General features: G+C 38.5%; 1 protein-coding gene across 10 annotated transcripts in view; it reads right to left on the bottom strand.

Moving 5' to 3' along the window:
• Zir (dedicator of cytokinesis) overlaps positions 1-20,871 on the bottom strand; it is a 661,124-nt gene that overhangs the window by 74,142 nt on the left and 566,111 nt on the right. For all 10 annotated transcript variants that reach the window (XR_012967574.1, XR_012967573.1, XR_012967577.1 and 7 more), the window contains one exon: positions 3,866-4,011. Coding sequence is in view for 2 of the 10 variants with exons in the window: in XM_076207846.1 (XP_076063961.1) it covers positions 3,866-4,011 (146 nt within the window). In the remaining 8 variants the exon portion in view is untranslated. The remainder of the gene's footprint in view (positions 1-3,865; positions 4,012-20,871) is intronic.

Genomic DNA, 20,871 nt, shown 5'->3' on the forward strand with positions numbered 1-20,871 from the left:
TGTACTCGAGTTTTGGTCTTATTAGTGTAGTTGATAATATGCTTATTAATATACTTATCTGGTGTCAAGTCTTTGCTGATCATCACTCCAAGGTCTTTTTCCGAGTTTACTTTTTTTACCTCTTCTTCACCAATTTTATAATCTCTCAATATTCTGTTTTTACTTTTTCCGGTGTCATGCCCTTGCTGATTATCACTCCAAGATCTTTCTCTGAATTTACTTTTTTTACCTCTTCTTCACCAATTTTGTAATCTTTTGATATTCTGTTTTTACTTTTTCCAAATTCCATTATACTACATTTCTTGATATTGAATTTCACTTCCCATTTTTGAGTCCATTTCCAGATCTTGTCCAAGTCTTGTTGTAATGAGTTCCAATCCTCCTCAGTTCTTGCTTTAGTATTTTTGCATAGTCTGCAAAGAAATTCATATAACACTCTATACCTTCATCCATGTCATTTATGTATATGGCAAACATGATTAGGGCCAGCACTGATCCCTGCAGGACACCACTTTTTATTTCTTCCCAATTTGAGAATTTATCTCTAATTACTACTATCATTTTCCTCCCAGTCAGGAAGTCTTTCATCCGTTCCAATAATTTTCCTCTGATGCCACCTATTGTGTGGTACCTTATCAAATGCCTTTTGTAGGTCCAGAAAGGCACAGTCTGCCCAACCATCTCTCTCTTGTATTATGTCTATTAATCTTGAGATCAAGTTTGTTGTACATGATCTTCCTTGTCTGAATCCAAATTTATTTGGATTCATTATAATTATTTCTTCCAAATGTTTAACTCATTTATTTTAGATGACCTTTTTGCAATTTTTTGCAACTGTGCTTGTCAGGGAGACTAGTCTGTAGTTTCATGGGTCTTCCTTGTCTCTTCCCTTATAAATCTGTACAATGTTTGCATTCTTCCAGTCCTGTGGCACTTTTCCTTCTTTAGTGAGATTTTAATTATACTGTATATTTTATCTGTTAATTCATCCATGAGTGAGGGAGTATGTGTGAATGATATTTTGACACAGCCCAAAGGGATTTCTCCCCGACTTCTCTTTTTTCTGTCGATGATTAAATGAAGCAGCCTTGCTGTGGATGTGCTGTGTCTTGTGACACCTTCTGACCCAGGGCAGTGGGCAAGATACAGGGATGACCCATCATCCAGGAAGAGCCAAGAAAATAGGGAGGGATGGATGGTGAATGGGAGTGGAGTATAAGAGGTTGAAATGGGTGGGAGTGTATTTATGCCTTTGACTTTGACTACCACTCTTGTAGGGGGGGAAAAGCCATTTACCTAGTTGTATTTACCTAGTTGTAATATACGGGAGGGGAGCTATGCTCGTGGTGACCCGTCTTTGTATCTCTCCGCATCAAGTTTTATCTTAAAATCTTGTATAGTGTTTGCACATACTGTTTTGTTGTCTAATTTGTTCCATGTATTAATCGCTCTGTGTGGGAAACTGTTCCTTTTCATGTTTTTTCTATAACTATCTTTTTTCAGTTTTTTTCGTGTCCTCTCGTTTTACCGTTGTCCCACACTAACAGGTCGCTCCTGTCTAAAACTTCCATTCCTTTCATTATTCTGTAGATAGTCAGCAAATCTCCTCTTTCTCTTCTTTGTTCCAGTGTTGGTAGGTTTAGTTTGGATAGTCTTTGTTCATATGTTAGTTCAGCGAGAGTCGGTGCTAGTTTGGTTATCGCTCTTTGTAATCTTTCTAGTTTCTTAATATTCTTTTTGGTGCTGGTTGTCCAAAGTGATGCTGCGTACTCAAGTTTTGGTCTTATTAGTGTAGTTAGTATTTTCTTTATCATTTCTTCATCCATATAAGTAAATGCCACTTTGATGGATCTCAATAAGTTGTAGGTTTCTCCGAATATTTTGTTTATATGCCTATCAGGTTTCATGTCCTTTCCAATCATCACTCCAACATCTTTTTCAGTTTGCTTTTTTTATTTTTTCTTCTCCAATTCTGTATTCTTTTGATATTCTGTTTTTACTCTTTCCAAATTCCATTATACTGCATTTCTTTATATTAAATTTCACTTCCCACTTTTGAGTCCAATTCCATATCGTGTCCAGGTCTTGTTGCAGTGAGTTGCAGTCCTCTTCCGTTTCTACCTTTTTAAGTAATTTTGCATCATCTGCAAAAAAATTCATATAGCACTCCACGCCTTCATTCATGTCATTAATATATATGGCGAACATGATCGGGGCCAGTACCGATCCTTGCGGGACACCGCTTTTTACTTCTTCCCAGTTGAAGAATTTTTCTCTAATTGCAACTCTCATTTCCCTCCCAATTAGGAAGTCTTCCATCCATTCCAATAATTTTCCTCTGATTCCACCCTTTGATTCTATCTTATTTATTAATTTCTTATGAGGTACCTTATCGAATGCCTTTTGCAGGTCCAGAAAAGCACAGTCCGCCCACCCATCTCTTTCTTGTATTATGTCTACTAATCTTGAGTAAAAGCAGAATCCAAATTGATTTGGGTTCAGTATAGATTTTTCTTCCAGGTATTTAACCCATCTGTTTTTAACAACTCTTTCACAAATTCTTGCTATTGTGCTTGTTAGTGAGACCGGTCTGTAGTTAGATGGATCTTCTTTATCACCTCATTGGTACATGTATGTTGTTCTCTTTTCCTTTATGTAGTTAAATTATACATTTCTCTCCATTAAGCCTTTATCAAACACTATCCAGGTGTCTTAACAGGTTTCATCACTTTTAATACATTTTTATCTCCAATCACAGTCATCCTAGCATCTCCCACTGCCACAATTAATCCCTCCCTAACTTCCTCTACTTTCAATAAATCTCTGAAATACTCAGCCCATTATTCCTTTATCACTTTCACTTCTATTAACATCTGTCTATCAGTACCCTTTTCCTTTCTAATTGACTCAACCCCTTCATTCTTTTCATTTCATTCCAAAACATCCTTCTATTCATTTCAAAACCTGTCAAATCCTTACCCCACTTTACATCTGTTCAGTGTTTTGCCTCCCTCACCTTATATTTTGGTTCTTCTCTCTCTTTCTGTACTCTTTGTATGTTTCCCTAGTTCTACTTTGCTATCAATCCTCATAAGCTTTCTTTTCTTCCACCACCTCCTTTACCTGTTCCCTCCCTTCCTCATCATCCCATACACCCTCTATAAACACTTTGGCACTTATTCCTTGAAACATACCCTTCTTCTTCTATTCCTGATTCCCCCAATCCCTCACCAACCTTGCTCAGTTCCTGGTATTCTTTCTCTTTCTCTTCTCCTTTAATTTGTTCACCCACAGCACTTCTCTACCTACCTTTTCCTCCTCCATTTTTCCTTCCTTCTCAATTTCTCTTCTACCAGTTTTGTTCAGGTTACTACCCTGCATTACAACAGTATCAACACAAAGTTGCCACCTGTATGGGGTACTGACTCCTTGTTGTAGTCAATATTTTGGAGACACATAACATTTCTATGGACCAAGTCACTCAAGATGCCTTTATAACTGGAGGCTAATCTTCACTCAAAAAATTACTTTTCATCTACAAGGAGCCAAGATAAAAAGGACAACAAATGGGGGTTGGATGGGTGGGGATGTATGAAGGATGGGTGCCTTGGCTAGGCCACCCCCAATTTAAAGGAGAAAGGGGCTTTAGTATATGTACTTATATGTATGGATCATCCTTGATCACCAAAACTCATTCCATGATCTTTTTGCAATTATTTATAGCTCACACCCACTTCAATTCAAATGTGAGTAGAAAGTGCCAAACAATGTTTCCTAAACTTATTATCATAAGTTTTACACAATAAATTTACCAAATCTTTCTTACATGTAAACAATTACTCAAAACTACAAAAAATCAACTTACTGCTTTGCGCTCCACTACTTGCACCCTGGTTTTAACATATGGGAACATGTGTGATGTTGTTAGGATAGTTTTGCGCTTGTACTGCTCAGAAAGGTCTCCATGGGCCCGACCATCAGGGGTGAAGGGTGTTGAAAAGATGAAATGTTCTGTCAAACAATAAACAAATAATAAATTATATATAGCATATGTAAAGTGCATACTTATACTATCATATTACAAAACTACATATACAAAGGTCTTAATATCCTTTATAAGATGGCAGCAGTCAAAACAAATTTTTACACAACTCTTTGGAAGAAAAATACAAAAAGAGAGGGTCCCTTGTCCCTTAGTTCTGTCCCATTTAGTTGGCTCTAGAACACACAGGGGAGTATAGCTGTAGCTTTCTTGTTTCCTAACAAAGTGTTTTGAGAGAAAATGAAGCTGTGGAGTGATGGGTAATAAAGGAGAGCTTTAACAAGGGGAGTAAAAAAGGAAAATAGTCAATCAATCCACTGCCCCAATTCTCTCTTGTATTAATTGATTTTAAGTGGATCAGGAATTGTGCTGTTGTATGATGAAGTGGGGTAAACTAGTTTAGGCTGCTGGAGCCTGCTATGAAAGAGTTGTGCCTTGCTGTGTTGCTTTTCACCCAAGCATTGTGCAAGGGATAAGGTGACCATTCCTCCCCAAGTTCTTGAGATGAGAAAATTGGATGAGTGGATTTTAATTGTGTATGATGGGGATATGTGCTCTGACTCAGCTACTCCCTTTTAAAGAAGGTCTTTGGCAAATGCGTATATATATATATATATATACATATATATATATATATATATATATATATATATATATATATATATATATATATATATACCAAGGGCTTTCACCCTTACAAGGGAGGTAGCCAAAGTCAAAAGGCATAATTCCTTTGCCACCCATTTCATCCCCATTCACACCTCTCATCTTGGCTCCTCCTGGATAATGGGCCATCTCTCTATCTTGCCTATCAGTCTGGGTCAAAATCAAAGCAGCAAGACACACACACATCTATATACATACATACATATATATATATATATATATATATTTTTTTTAAATTGTAATTTAAACTGAAGTGAGCAAACACAAAGCAATTATTTTTCAATGTAGTTAACATCCTGCTCAATACACTTCTGAAGGCAATATTTCTATCCATTTAAGCCTTCTCTGAAGAACTCAGCAGTCCTCTCTCATAACCATGTCCTTACAAAGATGGATAGCTCCCCTTCCTGTATAATACAACTAAGTAAATACAGCATTTTTGGCTTCTTCCAGGTTTTCAAAGTGGGCTCCTTTAAGTGGATCCTTGAGGAAGAACTCTGATAGGGCACTATCTGGACTTAAGGCAGGTGAGGTAACACTTCCTATCCGAACTCTCGAATCACACCCTTACTCTTGCAGAACATGCTGGTGCATTGTTGTGGTGAAAGAGGATTTGAGATTGGAGATTTGCTCACCATTTTTTTTTTATTAGTGCTGCCCTCAGTTTTTTAAAACTCATGTATAGTAAGGCCCATTAATTTTAATTTTTTCATCAAGGAAGTCTACAACTATCACTCCTTCTGAATCCCAGAACACAGCAGCCACCACTTTCTGAACTGAACTTTCAGATTTGAACTTGATTGGTGCAGATGATCCATATGAAAACCATTGTTTGGACTACAGTTTACTTTCGGGATCATACTGGTTGATCCAGGTCTCATTGCTTGTAATAATTTGACTCATAAACAGCTCTTCATCCAACTCAATTGTGTTCAGAATCACCAATGAAAGATCAGTTTGAAGAATCACCTGGTTTGGGTACAACGCTTTTGGGGCCTCTTGCGCAGAAAGCTTGCCGAGTCCTAGTCATGCAAAATTGAATTTGCTGAGCTATATGATATTTTCAGGAACAAATTTATTTGATTAACTATTATTCTTCTATCCTCTTCAATTAGATTTCTAAGAGCATCAATCATTTCATAATTTTTCTATGTTCTTAGTCTCCTGGTCTGAGGATAATCTTCCAGGTCTTCCCTGCATTCTCAGAATCTTAATACACTTGTAGATCCTTGTTTTCTTTCGAGCATCATGACCATAAACTCTCTGCAAAGCCTCAATAATCTGTTTCCCCTTCCATTTGAGTTTCACCAAGAATTATATGCTCACTCTTATCTCAAGATTGTTTAAGAGAATTCTCATTCTGCAGCAGTCACTGCATAACAGAGTGCAAGTAAATGACAATGAGCTAAGGCTTCAGTGACATGTGCTAACATGTATTATCTTGTACTCACCTGTTTGGGTTCAAGCAATGGCAGTATTCCAAAAACTTTTTCATCTCCCTTCATATATATATATATATATATATATATATATATATATATATATATATATATATACACACACACACACTTCAACGAACGGACGGCATAGACGACGTTCTGAAGAAAAAGTGAAATTTCGTGGATCCCAAAGCAAAGGAAGTACCTATTGTTTTTACAGGGTGGGGGGGAAATTGCTCGTGGTGTAGGGAAAGTAAGGAAAAAGGAGAAGGGGAGGGATTACTGAAGGAAATGGAAGGAAATGAGGAAGGTGAGGACTTGGCCCAGGCAGGCAGACGAAATCTAAACAAACGAGGGCCGGACCAATTTAGCGATGATGAAATGTCTAACAAAAATGTAAAGATTAGAAGTATAGATAAGAGCAATACAGTAGAAGATGATGAGAATATTTTCCAGGGATTTAAAGAGGGTGGGGGGAACACAACCCCCCCCCCCCCGACTGACAAGACTAGAAGAGAAAGTCGATAAGATGATCGAGGACTTGGAGCGTAGGTTCGGTCTTGTTAACAACATTATACGGAGAGTTGAAAAATTGGAAGAACTAGAGAAGGCGAACAAAAACTTAACTAAGGAAATTGAAGAATTAAAAAAACAGTTAAAAGAAGTAAAAGAAGAGAATAAAGTCTTAAAGGAGAATAATAAGGAGAACAAGGAGGGTTGGAAAAAAAAATCCAAGAAAATAGCAAAGTTGCATTCACTGACATAATCAGACAGCAAATGAATGAACAAACTGAAAACTCAGTTATTAAAGTGATGAGACAGAAGGAGAATATAGTAAGAGACTTAGCAGACAGAAAGAAATGTATAATTATATTAGGAATGGAAGAGAAACATAACCCAGATAGAACCACAAGAATCAAAGAGGAAAATGAAAAAGTAAGAAATTTACTAGAATTAGTTCAGGAAGATGAACCAGAAATAATGAAACAAATCGAAGAGAAATTCAGGCTCAGGAAATATAGTACAGACAAGACCAGACCAATTAAGATTAAATTCAGGTCACAAACTACGGCTGAGAATATCTTATCCAAAACAGGGAAACTAGCAACAAGTGAACAATATAAAAAGGTATGGATAAAAAGGGAAATGAATAAAGAGGAAAGAGAGGAAGAAAAACAGAAAAGACTTGAAGCTAAGGAAAAAAACGAGAAAAGAACGGAGTCAGAAAAAGAGAGATTCTATTGGAGAGTAGTGAATATGAAACTAAAGAAAGTCGACATACAAGAGAAAAACAAAAGGGAAACAGAGAACACAATGGAAGTGGCAGAAAACTAAGAGTGTCTTACACAAATATAGATGGAATAATAACAGGATTGAATGAGCTGAATGATTATTTGAAGGAAAAAGAACCAGACATAATGGGAATTGTAGAAACAAAATTAAAAGGTCCACTACCACCCAACAGTGTAGGACATGATGCATATAATTATTGGATTAGAAACAGAGTGAAAAAGGAAGGGGGTGGAGTTATGTTCCTGACTAAAAAGGATATAAACGTGAAGTGTGTCACATATGGAAAGAATACAGTAGAGATGATAATGATGGAAGTAGAAGACAGAGATAGGAAGAGCAGAATGTTTGTGATAAATTATGTGGCCCCGAAAACAGCCTCATGGGAAGAGAGTGAACATAAAAGTATGTTAGAGGACACAAAGATAGCATTAAACAAGAAAATGGAAGAGGGAGGAAGAATAGTTATGATGGGTGACTTTAATTGCAAAGAAATCTGCTGGGAAGAAATGACAGTAAAGGGTGGAGACGGCTCATGGGGAAATGCTCTACTTGAGATGGTTACTGACCATACAATGACACAATGGATACAGGAGAACACTAGGTATAGAAATGAAGAAGAGCCATCGAGACTAGACCTAATAATTACATCTAAACCTAGAATAGTGGACAAAATTGAATATAAAACACCAATAAGTAAAAGTGACCACATATTAATTGAACTGGAACTTAATGAAGAAAAATATATGAAAAGAAATTAACAATATAGAAAAGGAAGAATGATGTATGAAAAAACAAACTTTGATAAAATAAGAGAATTCTTTCAAAAGGAAAACTGGAAAGAAATATACAAAGAAGAAACAACAGTAGAAGAGAAATGGAATATTTTGACAAAAATTTACAAAAAAGGAGTGGAAAAGTATGTCCCAAGACAAAAACAAGAAAAAGAATATGTAAAATGCTGGTACAACAAAAGTTGTAGGGAGTTAAAAGACAAAAGAGACAAAGCCTGGACCAGATGGAAAAATGACAGACCTGAAAAATGGAAAATATATACCTGTTATAGAAATGAATATGTACAAACGTGCAGAGAGGAAAAGAGAAAATATGAAAAAGATATCATAGAAAAGTGTAAAGATCAACCAAAACTATTCTACAGATTTGTAAACAATAAACTGAAAAACAAACAAGACTTGGAGAAATTAAGACAAGAGGGAGTTGAATACACTGAGGAAATGGAAATGGTGGAAATTATGAACAAACATTTTAAATCAGTGTTTACAAGGGAGAACATACAACCTGAAGAGAACGAATGGAAAGAGAAAGTCCCCCCTATGGAAGAAATAGAAGTAACAAAGAATGAAATATTAACACACTTGAGTAATCTTGATGTCAGAAAATCGCATGGACCAGATGAAATAGCAAACTGGATACTGAAAGAATGCAGGAATGAACTGGCAGACAAAATACATAGCATACTAAACAGTTCCTTGAAAGAAGGAAAAGTTCCAGAAGATTGGAAAAAAGCAAATATAGTACCTATATATAAAGGAGGAAATAAAGAAGAACCTACCAACTATAGACCAGTCTCTCTAACAAGTACAATAGCAAAAATTTGTGAAAGAATTATCAAAAGTAGATGGGTAAAATATTTAGAAAAAAAAACAAAGTATTAAATCCAAGGCAATTTGGATTCAGACAAGGAAGATCATGCGTCACCAATTTAATATGTTTCTATTCAAGGCTAATAGATATAATACAAGAAAGAGATGGATGGGCGGACTGTGCATTTCTAGACCTAAAGAAAGCTTTTGACAAAGTACCACATAAGAAGTTGCTTAACCACTTCAGTACGGGACTTAAATCTCGCGGGCAGCAGCCAATGCCAGCCGTATGACGTGTCGTAATAATATTCGTATAATAAAATATAGTCACCACTTATATCGATCGTTCTCTCTTTCACCCGCGAATTTTGAAAACCACAGAGAATGGGATTCAGGGCACATTTGGGAGAATGTAAAAACACAGGGGCGACTACAATGAATATAATCAAGACGCCGATATGGCAGCATCGCGAATCCACTTGCTCCTCATGACGCCTACGTGTGCGGCACCGTATAGAGGGGGTTAAGAAATTAGAAACTGAAGGAGGAATACAGGGCAAACTACTAAATTGGATGGAGGACTTAGTGCAAGAAAGAAAAATGAGAGTAGTGATAAGAAACCAGCACTCAAAATGGGATGAAGTAATAAGCAGTGTTCCGCAGGGAACAGTTCTGGCCCCAATAATGTTTGCTATATATATTAATGATATGGATGAAGGAATTGAAAGCTATATGAGCTTCTTTGCAGATGATGCAAAACTACTGAAAAGAGTGAAAACTGAAGAAGATTGTGAATCACTACAGAGAGATCTAAATAAAGTACAAGAATGGAGTAGGAAGTGGGAGATGGAGTTCAATACAAAAAAGTGTAGTATAATGGAATTTGGAAAAAGCAAAAACAGAATAACAGGATCATATAAATTGGGAGAAGAAGGAATAAAAAAAGTAGAAAATGAGAAGGACCTGGGAGTCATTGTTATGAATAATATGTCACCTGAGAAACATATAAATAAGATTTTTGGAGAAACTTATAATTTAATAAGAACAATCAAAGTTGCATTTACATACCTGGATGAAGAAATGGTGAAGAAAATCCTAATCACCCTAATAAGACCAAGATTGGAATATGCAGCAACGATATGGTCACCAAGTACAAAAAAATGTATAAAAAAAACTTGAAAGAATACAAAGAGCAATTACAAAATTGGCACCAACACTCTCAAAACTATCATATGAAGAGAGACTAGAAAAACTTGAACTACAGACACTAGAGCAAAGAAGAGAGAGAGGAGATTTGATAGCTATTTACAGAATCATGAAAGGCATAGAAATTACTGATAGAGAGAATCTGATAAAATGGGATGACAGAAATACAAGAGGACATGGAAAGAAAATAAAAAAAGACAGCTATAGAAGAGATTTGAAAAAGAACAGCTTTCCTCACAGAGTAATAGACAATTGGAACAAGTTAGATGAGAAAGTGGTGTGTGCAAAAACAATACATGAATTTAAAAATAGTTTAGATAAAATGAGATATGAAGACGGGACCCCACGAGCATAGCTCCCCTTCCCGTAAAATACAACTAGGTAAATACACACAGGTGATCTACTGATTATATATAGAATCATGACATGAATCGTAATCCTTGACAGAAAAGATTTACTAAAAAATGACAATGGAAAAACAAGAGGTCATGAAAAGAAACTCAAAAAGGACAACTATAGAAGAGATAGGAAAAAGAATAGCTTCCCACCCAGAATGCTGGATATATGGAATAACTTAGATGGAAAAACAGTGTGTGCACATACTATTCACGATTTTAACCCCTTCCATACGGTGCCGCACACGTAGGCGTCATGGAGAGCGAGTGTATTCGCGAGGCTGCCATATCGGCGTCTTGATTATATTTATTGTAGTCGCCCCTCCATAATGACATTCTTTCTAATTCTTTTGTAATCGCATTTTCTATGGTTATCAAAATTCACGGGTGAAGAGAGAACGATCGATATAAGCGGTGACTATATTTTATGATGCGAGTATTATTACGACACGTCGTACGGCTGGCATTGGCTGCTGCCACCGAGATCTAAGTCCATGACGCCTACGTGTGCGGCACCGTATGGAAGGGGTTAAGAATAAACTTGATGCTGAAAGATACAAAGACGGGTCACCATGAGCATAGCTCCCTTCCCGTATAATACAACTAGGTAAATACACATACATAATGAATGAGCTCCAAGCCAGCACTTTTTTGCTAAGAAGGAAATGTCTATGTTGTGCTTACAAAAAAGAAGTTGTGTTTTTTGGGTGACCGCTATGGTATAATAAGCATTCAGTTTGATATAGTGTATTAACGTACAAAATGGAGGAAGGAAAAGAAGAAAAAAAGGAAAAAGGAACCAACAAAGAGAGGATTGGACATAAGCAGAGTCAAATCACCACTGGGAGTAATACCGAGATCTTGTTTGAATGATACTCCAAAGTCAACTCAAAGGTGGGACGATATTTTTTCAGGGTTTCAGAGAGAAAGAGGACTATTAGGTAAAAGTTTAGATGTAGAAAGAGAAACTAGGTATAGCAATGTACGTACTTAGGAATCGAGACTTTAACGACATGATAGAGGAACTAAGAGATTTAAGGAATGCACATAGAGATAACCTATCTACGAAAAGCTAATGAAGAAATGAACAGAGAGCTTAATGATCTAAAAAGTGAACTAATTATGATCAAAAGTGATAATGAAAGAAAGAAAAATGAAGACAGAAATAAAAATGAGGAATTGAAAAAAAGAGATCAAAGAACAAATACAAGCAGTGATTGAAAAAGTTGGGGAATCTAGGAGATGGATCTCCTAGAAATAAAAAATCAGTGGAAAAAAGAACAAGAAAATCAGAAGATAACTTTTAAAGAAATAGTACAACAACAGGTAGAGGAAAATGCTAAAGAAATAGTAATTAAAGTAATTAAAGAAAAAGGAAAACTGGGTAAGAGACACAGTGGATTAAAAAAAAGTGCATGGTTGTTTATGGTATTAAAGAAAAACATACATACATATATATACCAAGGCTTTTTCCCCCATACAAGGGAGGTAGCCAAAAAGGAAAAGGCATAAAATCATTCCCACCCATTCCATCCCTGAATACACTCCACACCCCTCTACCCTCCCTCTCATCTTAGCACCTCCTGGATGACGGGTCATCCCTGCATCTTGTCCACTGCCCTGGGTCAGAAGCAGTGTCGCAAGACACAGCACATCCACAGCAAAGCAGCTTTATTAAATCGATGACCCCCCTTCTCTGTCCCCCCATGCATAAAAGGAGAAGACGGGGAGAAATCCCTTCGTGCTGCGTCAAATTTTGCTCACACATACTACCTCACCCACCCTCCCTCCGCCCATTCCATCTCATGCATCACAACATCACCCATATAAAACCATTCTCCATTCACCCCTGTCTTCTGTCTTCTCCCGTCCTTCCTCAACAGACATCCCCCTCTTCCCCATCCATCCACCTCATCCTAGGACGTCTCTTCATTTTCACTCCCTCCACATCTGCCTTCCATACCTCCCCCACTAGTCTTTCTTCACTCATTCCTTCCACGTGCCCAAACCATCCCAACACTCTTTCATCAACCCCATCTCCCAACTCCCCTTCCACCCCCGTTCTCCCCCTCACCTCATCATTTCTCACTCCATCCAGCCCATCAACACACATCATACCCCTCAGACTCATCTCAAACACATTCAAACTCCTTTTCTCTTCCTCTCTTATGTTCCATGTTTCTGCCCCATACAGTGCTGTTGGCACAATCACTCCTTCATACAGTCTCCTCTTAGCATCCATTCCCAAATGTCTATTCCTCATTACACTCTCTAATCCACCAAGGCATTCACTCGCCTCCCCCAATCCACACTCCACCTCCATCCTCACTCCACCTTTTCCTGCCACATTTGCACCCAAGCATCCAAAACCATCCATTTCCTCCAGTCGCTCTCCCTTAATGCTCACTTCCAGTCTACTGCCACCCTCACCCCCCGTACATCTCATCACCTCACCCCTACCCACATTCACCTTCAGCCCTCTTCCATCACACACTCTCCCAAACTCTGTCACCAACCTCCCCAATCCTTCCTCCGATCTCGCCACAACCGCAGTGTTGTCCGCAAACAACAGCTGGCTCACCTCCCACTTTTCTCCATTTTCTTTAACCATCTCCAATCCCTGACCCACCACCCCCGCATTTAACTCTTGCACCACCCCATCCATGTACAGGTTGATCAGCCAGGGCGACATAACGCATCCTTGATGAAGTCCTACCTTTACCTTGAACCACCCACTCTCTCCATTTCTAATCCTGACACAAGCTCTACTACCCTCATAAAAACTCTTGAGAGCTCCTAGAAGCTTTCCTCCCATCCCACATATCCACAAAACCTCCCACAGTGTCCCTCCGTCTACCCTGTCATAAGCCCTTTCCAGATCCACAAAAGCCCAAAAAACATCCTTCCCCCCTCCCACAGCTTTCCCACACATCTGTCCCACCAAAACAATCCAATCCACACAACCCCCACCCGTCCCAAATCCACAATGCTCCTCACCAATTACTCCCTCTGTTCCTCTCAATCAAGATCCTCCCATAAGCCCCCCCAACCACACTCAACAAGCCAATCCCCCCGAAACCACCACACTCACACTCGTCCCCCCCTCCCTTGCAAAGCAGAACTACATAGGCACTCCTCCAGTCCTCCAGCACTCCTCCAGTCCTCCGGCACTCCACCCTCTCTCCAGCAAACATTAAATAACCTCACCAGCCAGTCCACCATCACTTTATCTTCTTTTTTTAGACTTTCTGCATGGCATCCATCCAGACCAGGTGCCTTACCTGCTCTCATCATCTTAACCACTTCAGTACGGGCCTTTAATCTTGCGGGCAGCAGCCGATGCCAGCCGTACGACGTGTCGTAATAATACTCGCATCATAAAATATAGTCACCGCTTATATCGAAATTCACTCTTTCACCTGTGAATTTTGATAACCATAGAAAATGTGATTACAGACAGTTTAGAGAGAATGTCATTACGGAGGGGCATCTACAATAAATATAATCAAGATGCCGATATGGCAGCCTCGCGTATCCACTTGCTCCTCATGACGCCTACATATGCGGCACCGTATGGAAGGGGTTAACAACTGCCTTCACGTCATCCTTCCTTATTTCTCCTCCATTTTCCTCACTCATCATTCTCATTTTCTTAGCATTTTCCACTGCAGCTATCTTTCCCTCCCTATCCTCCTTCACATTTAGCAACTCCCTAAAATATTCTGCCCATCTTCCCCTTACTGCCTTCTCTTCCATTATCATCTCTCCATCTGCACCTTTTACCTTTTCTTCTCTACTTGATTTGCCTCCTCTTCCTCTCTTAATTTCTCTCCAAAACATCTTTTTATTACTTTCATAATTTTCTGTCATACTCTTACCCCATTTCACATCTGCTCTCCTCTTTGCCTCCTTTACCTTTTGCTTTACTTCTCTTTTCTTTTCTTCGTACCTCTCATATGACTCCCTCATCCTATTTTGTAACCAATCTGTGAGAGCTCACTTCTTCTCTTCTACAACTTTCTTCGTTTCCTCATCCCACAATTCACTACCCTTCCTTTTATTTCCTCCTGTCCTTGTTCCACACACCATCTTTGCACACTTTGTGACTCCCTCCTTGAACCATCCACATTCCTCCTCCACACCTAGCTCTACTCTATCCTTCACTCCCTCCCACTCCTTCAGCTTCTTGTACTCCTTCTCCTTTTCATTTAAAGAGTTCACTCTAAGCACCTCCCTACCTTTTGTCCCTTTCCTCTTTCTCCATCTATCCACCACTCTCAACTTACCTTCCACCAAAAAATGATCTGATATTCCCCCACCCTCTCCCCTTAGCACATGTATATCCTTAACTCTTCCTATCATAATCCTATTTACCACTACATAATCCATTAACGCTCTATCTACCACCCTTCCATCCACCACCCTCTCCCATGTGTACTTATGCTTGACTTTCTTCTTAAACACTGTATTTGCTATCATCAACTCTCTTTCGAGACACATTTCCACCATCAACTCTCCACTACGATTCTTTCCTGGAACTCCACATTTCCCTACCACTCCATCAATTGGACCATTTCCTACCCTAGCATTAAGGTCTCCCAGTACTATTACATTGACATTTCTCCCTAAATCCTCTATACACTCATTTAAATCTATCCAAAAGGCCTCCCTTTCTTCTACACTCTTCTCACTGTCAGGCCCATATGCACTTACAAAGACCCACATCTCCTTTCCCAGTTTCACCTTCATCCACATTATCCTTGAGGAAACCTCCTTCCACTCCACTACCCACTTACTTAAATTTCACTTACTAGTATAGCCACCCCTTCCCTTCCTCGCCCTCTCTTCACTCCTGATAACCTCCCACTTACACTCCCAAACTTACACTCGCCCTTCCCTTTCAACTTAAGTTTCACTCAAAGCCAACACATCCATCTTTCTTCTCACAAACATACTACCTATCTCTTCCCTTTTACTCTCATCTGTACCACATCCACGCACATTAAAAGACCCAAACCTTAGGGTGCTGGTCGGAAAACTCCTAGACCCTTTTATGCCTTTACTTTTTTTAGGAATGTCCCCTGTGGGGCTACAAGGAGAAGGATGCCTAGTCCCAATCCCCTTCCCTTTCTTCTCGCCTCTTATGATCCAAATGGAAATACTTGGTGGCAGTATTCTTTTCCCCCACCACAGGGAAGGTAGGCAAAAAAGGAAATGAATATTCAGAGAAATTGTGTAGGACAGTAACAAGGGGTTGGGGGACAGGATAATGGAGGGACAGTCGTAGTATAAAAGTGTTATCATTTCTCTATGAACAGAGTTTTCCTCTATCACAGATAAAATTATGTGTGGCTCTGGTCCATAGGGGCGCCCCATATAGACCCTAAAGTATCAACTGCATGCTACTTTGCCACAATAACATGCAGCCAATACCCCAGAGAAAAACATATGTACAAATACCAGAGAAAAAAAGAAAGAAATTGCAAAGGAAATTCTGAAAGAGGTTCAAGAGTGGACAAGAATTGGACAAAGAAATTGAGGAGATGCATAGAATGGGACAATACTCTAGAGAAAAACACTACAGACCACTAAGAATAAATCACACGGGCCGGATGGAAGTGCAAATTGGATATTGAAAGAATGTATAGATGAACTAATGGACAAAATACAGAAAATAATTGATTTCTCACTCAAAGAAGGAAAAGTACTACAATATTGGAAAAATACAAATAAAACCAATATACAAAAGAGGGGAAAAACTATAGACCAGTCTCCCTTACAAGTACAATAGCAAAAATATGCAAAAAAGTTTCAAAACTAAATGGATTAAACATTTGGAGAACAAAATCCTAAATCCAAAACAACTTGGACTGAGACATGGAAGATCATGTGCCACAAACTTGATATGCTTTAACTCAAGGCTAATAGAAAGAATACAAGAAAGGGACATGTGGGCAGATTGTGCCATCTTAGATTTACAAAAAGCATTTGACAAAGTAACACATAAAAAGCTACTAAGAAAAATTGAAACAATAGGTGGAATACAAGGAAAGTTATTGGAATGGATGAAAGATTCCTTGAACAAGTGAAAAATGAGGGTGGTACTCAGAGACAAGAACTTGAACTGGGAGGAAATAATAAGGGGAGTCCCACAAGGTTCTGTATTGGCTCCGATAATATTTGCCATATATATAAATGACATGGATGAAGGAGTGCAATGTTATATGAACTTCTTTGCAGATGGTGTGAAACTACTAAAGAGAGTACAGAAGTACAGAGGAAAATTGTAAATCATTACAAAAAGACCTGGACAAAGTCTGGGAATGGAGTCAGAAGTGTGAAAAGAATTTCAACACCAAGAAATGTATAATGGAATTTGGAAAAAGCAAAAATAGAATATCGGGACAATATAAAACTGGTACAAAGTTCAAAAAGTAAACTCAGAAAGGGATCTAGGAGTAACTATCACCAATGGCATGACACCAGACAAACATATCAACAAAATTGTTTGAGAAACTTTCAATTTATTAAGGTCAATGAAAGTGGCCTTTGACTACATGGATGAAGAAATGGTAAAGAAAATATTAGTTACATTGATAAGACCAAGATTAGAGTATGCTGTGACACTATGGACACCTAGTACTAAAAAGAACATAAAGAAATTAGAATGAATCCAAAGAGCAACAACAAAGATGGCACCAACACTCTCCAAATTGACATATGAACAAAGATTGAACAAACTCAAACTACCAACCCTGGAACAAAGAAGAGAAAGAGGAGATCTACTAACCACCTACAGAACTATGAAAGGGATGGAAGTTCTTGATAGAGATTATTTACTAAAGTGGATAAAAGAAAAGCAAGAGGACATGAAAATAAACTTAAAAATTATAGTTACAGAAGAGATCTAAAAAAACAATTGCTACCCACACAGAGTGATAGATATCTGGAACAAACTGAATGAGAAAACAGTGAGTGCAAAACCTATACAAGAATTTAAGATCAAACTGGATGCTGACACAAAAGTGGGTCACTACAAGCATAACTCTCTTCCCGTAAAATAGAACTTGGTAAATATATAAATATATATATATATACACACACACACACTTTCATCGGATGGATGGCGAGAATTGGAGTTCCGAAGAAAAAGCGAAATCTATGTGGATGTCAACGTCAAGGAAGTACCTTATTGTATTTATAGGGAAGGGGAAAGTTCGTGGTGTAGTGGGAAGGTGACAAAAAAGAAGAAGGAGAGGGATTACTGAGGGAAATGGAAGGAAATGAGGAAGGGGAGGACTAGGTCCACGAGGCCAGGCGTCTTGTAAACAAACGAAGGACTGAGGATTTTGAAGAAGGGATTAACAAAAATGTAAAGATTAGAAATATAGATAAGAGCAGCACAAAGGAAAGGTGAAGATACTAATTTCCAGGGAGTTAATGAGGGGGGGGGGGAAGGATACCAACCTCCCCCGATTAGCAAGACTAGAGGAAAAACTTGAAAAAATGACCGAACATTGGGAGAAAAGGTTCGGTAACATAGCAAAGATTGCGCAGAGTTGAAAAATTAGAAGAGCTAGAGAAGGTGAACAAAAACTTAACCAAAGAAATAGAAGAATTAAAAAGACAGTTAAAAGAAGTAAAAGAGGAGAATGAAGAATTATAGAGGAATAATAAAGACAATAAAGAGGCCATAGCAAAAGAAGCACAGGGTTGGAAAAAAATCCAAGAAAACAGTAAAGTTGCATTTACTGACATAATTAAACAGCAAATGAAAGAACAAACTGAAAACTCAGTTATTAAAGTGATGAGACAGAAGGAGAATATAGTAAGAGACTTAGCAGATAAAAAGAAATGTATAATTATATTTGGAATGGAAGAGAAATATGACCTTAATAGAACCACAAGAATCAATGAGGAAAAAGAAAAAGTAAGCAGTTTACTAGAATTAGTTCAGGAAGATGAACCCGAAATCATGAAACAAATTGAAGAGATGTATAGACTCGGGAAGTATAGTACAGATAAGACAAGACCAATTAAGATTAAATTCAGGTCACAAAGGATGGCAGAGAATATCTTAGCAAAAACAGGGAAACTAGCAGCAAGTGAACAATATAAAAAGGTATGGATAAAAAGAGAAATGAATAAAGAGGAAGGAGAGGAAGAAAAAATGAAAAGACATGAAGCTAAGGAAAAAAACGAGAACAGAACAGAGTCAGAAAAAGAGAAATTCTATTGGAGAGTAGTGAATATGAAAGTAAGGAAATACGACATACTAGAGAAAAACAAAAGGGAAACAGAGAATACAATGGAAGTGGCAGAAAACTAAAAGTGTCTTACACAAATATACATACATACATACATATACCAAGGCTTTTTCCCCCTTACAAGGGAGGTAGCCAAAAAGGAAAAGGCATAAAATCATTCCCACCCATTCCATCCCTGAATACACTCCAACCCCTCCACCCTCCCTCTCATCTTAGCACCTCCTGGATGACGGGTCATCCCTGCATCTTGTCCACTGCCCTGGGTCAGAAGCAGTGTCGCAAGACACAGCACATCCACAGCAAGGCCACTTCATTAAATCGGTGACCCCCCCTCTCCGTCCCCCCATGCACAAAAGGAGAAGACGGGGAGAAATCCCATCGGGCTGCGTCAAATTTTGCTCACACATACTACCTCACCCCCCATCCCCCCACCCATTCCATCTCATGCATCACAACATCATCCATATACAACCATTCTCCATTCACCTGTCTTCTGTCCTCTCCCGTCCTTCCTCAACAGACATTCCCCTCTTCCCCACAGCCCCCTTCACCCCATCCATCCACCTCATCCTAGGACGTCCCCTCATGTTCACTCCCTCCACATCTGCCTTCCATACCTCTTTTACAAGTCTTTCTTCACTCTTTCTTTCCATGTGTCCAAACCATCCTAATACTCTTTCATCAACCCTATCTCGCCAACTCCCTTTCCACCCCCATTCTCCTCCTCACCTCCTCATTTCTCACTCTAGCCTAGTAACCCCTATCATACTTCTCAGACACCTCATCTCAAACACATTCAAACTCCTTCTCTCTTCCTCTCTTATGTTCCATGTTTCTGCCCCATACAGTGCTGTTGGCACAAATATAGATGGATTAATAACAGGATTATATGAGCTGAATGATTATCTGAAGGAAAAAGAACCGGACATAATGGGAATTGTAGAAACGAAATTAAAAGGTCCACTACCACCCAACAGTGTAGGACATGATGCATATAATTATTGGATTAGAAACAGAGACAATACAAGGGGGTGGAGTTATGTTCCTGACTAAGAAGGATATAAATGTAAGGTGTGTCACATATGGAAAGAATACAGTAGAGATGATTATGATCGAAGTGGAAGACAGAGATAAGAAGAGCAGAAAGTTTGTGATAAATTATGTGCCTCCAAAAACAGCCTCATGGGAAGAGAGTGAACATAAAAGTATGTTAGAGGACACAAGGATAACATTAAATAAGATAATGGAAGATGGAGGAAGAATAGTTATGATGGGTGACTATAATTGCAAAGTCTGCTGGGAAGAGATGACAGTAAAGGGTGGAGACGGCTCATGGGAAAATGTTCTACTCGAGATGATTATTGACCATACAATGACACAGTGGATACAGGAGAACACTAGGTATAGAAATGAAGAAGAACCATTGAGACTAGACTTAATAATCACATCTGAACCTAGAATAGTGGAAAAGATTGAATATAAAACACCAATAAGTATAAGTGACCACATATTGATTGAACTGGAACAAAATGAGGAAAAATACATGAAAAGAAATTAACAATATAGAAAAGGAAGATTACATACATATACCAAGGCTTTTTCCCCCTTACAAGGGAGGTAGCGAAAAAGGGAAAGGCATAAAAACACTCCCACCCATTTCATCCCTACATACACTCCACACCCCTCCCACCCTCCCTCTCATCTGAGCACCTCCTGGATGACGGGTCATCCCTGCACCCTGCCCACTGCCCTGGAAGATTGATGTATGAAAAAACAAACTTTGATAAAATAAGAGAATTCTTTCAAAAAGAAAACTGGGAAGGAATATACAAAGAATATACAACAGTGGAAGAGAAATGGAATATTTTGACAAAAATCTATAAAAAAGGAGTGGAAAAGTATGTCCCAAGACAAAAACAAGAAAAAGAATATGTAAAGTGCTGGTACAACAAAAGTTGTAGG

Source organism: Oratosquilla oratoria, chromosome 24 (genome assembly GCF_046742065.1).
Source record: "Oratosquilla oratoria isolate Oo_2021 chromosome 24, ASM4674206v1, whole genome shotgun sequence".
NCBI lineage: Eukaryota > Metazoa > Arthropoda > Malacostraca > Stomatopoda > Squillidae > Oratosquilla > Oratosquilla oratoria.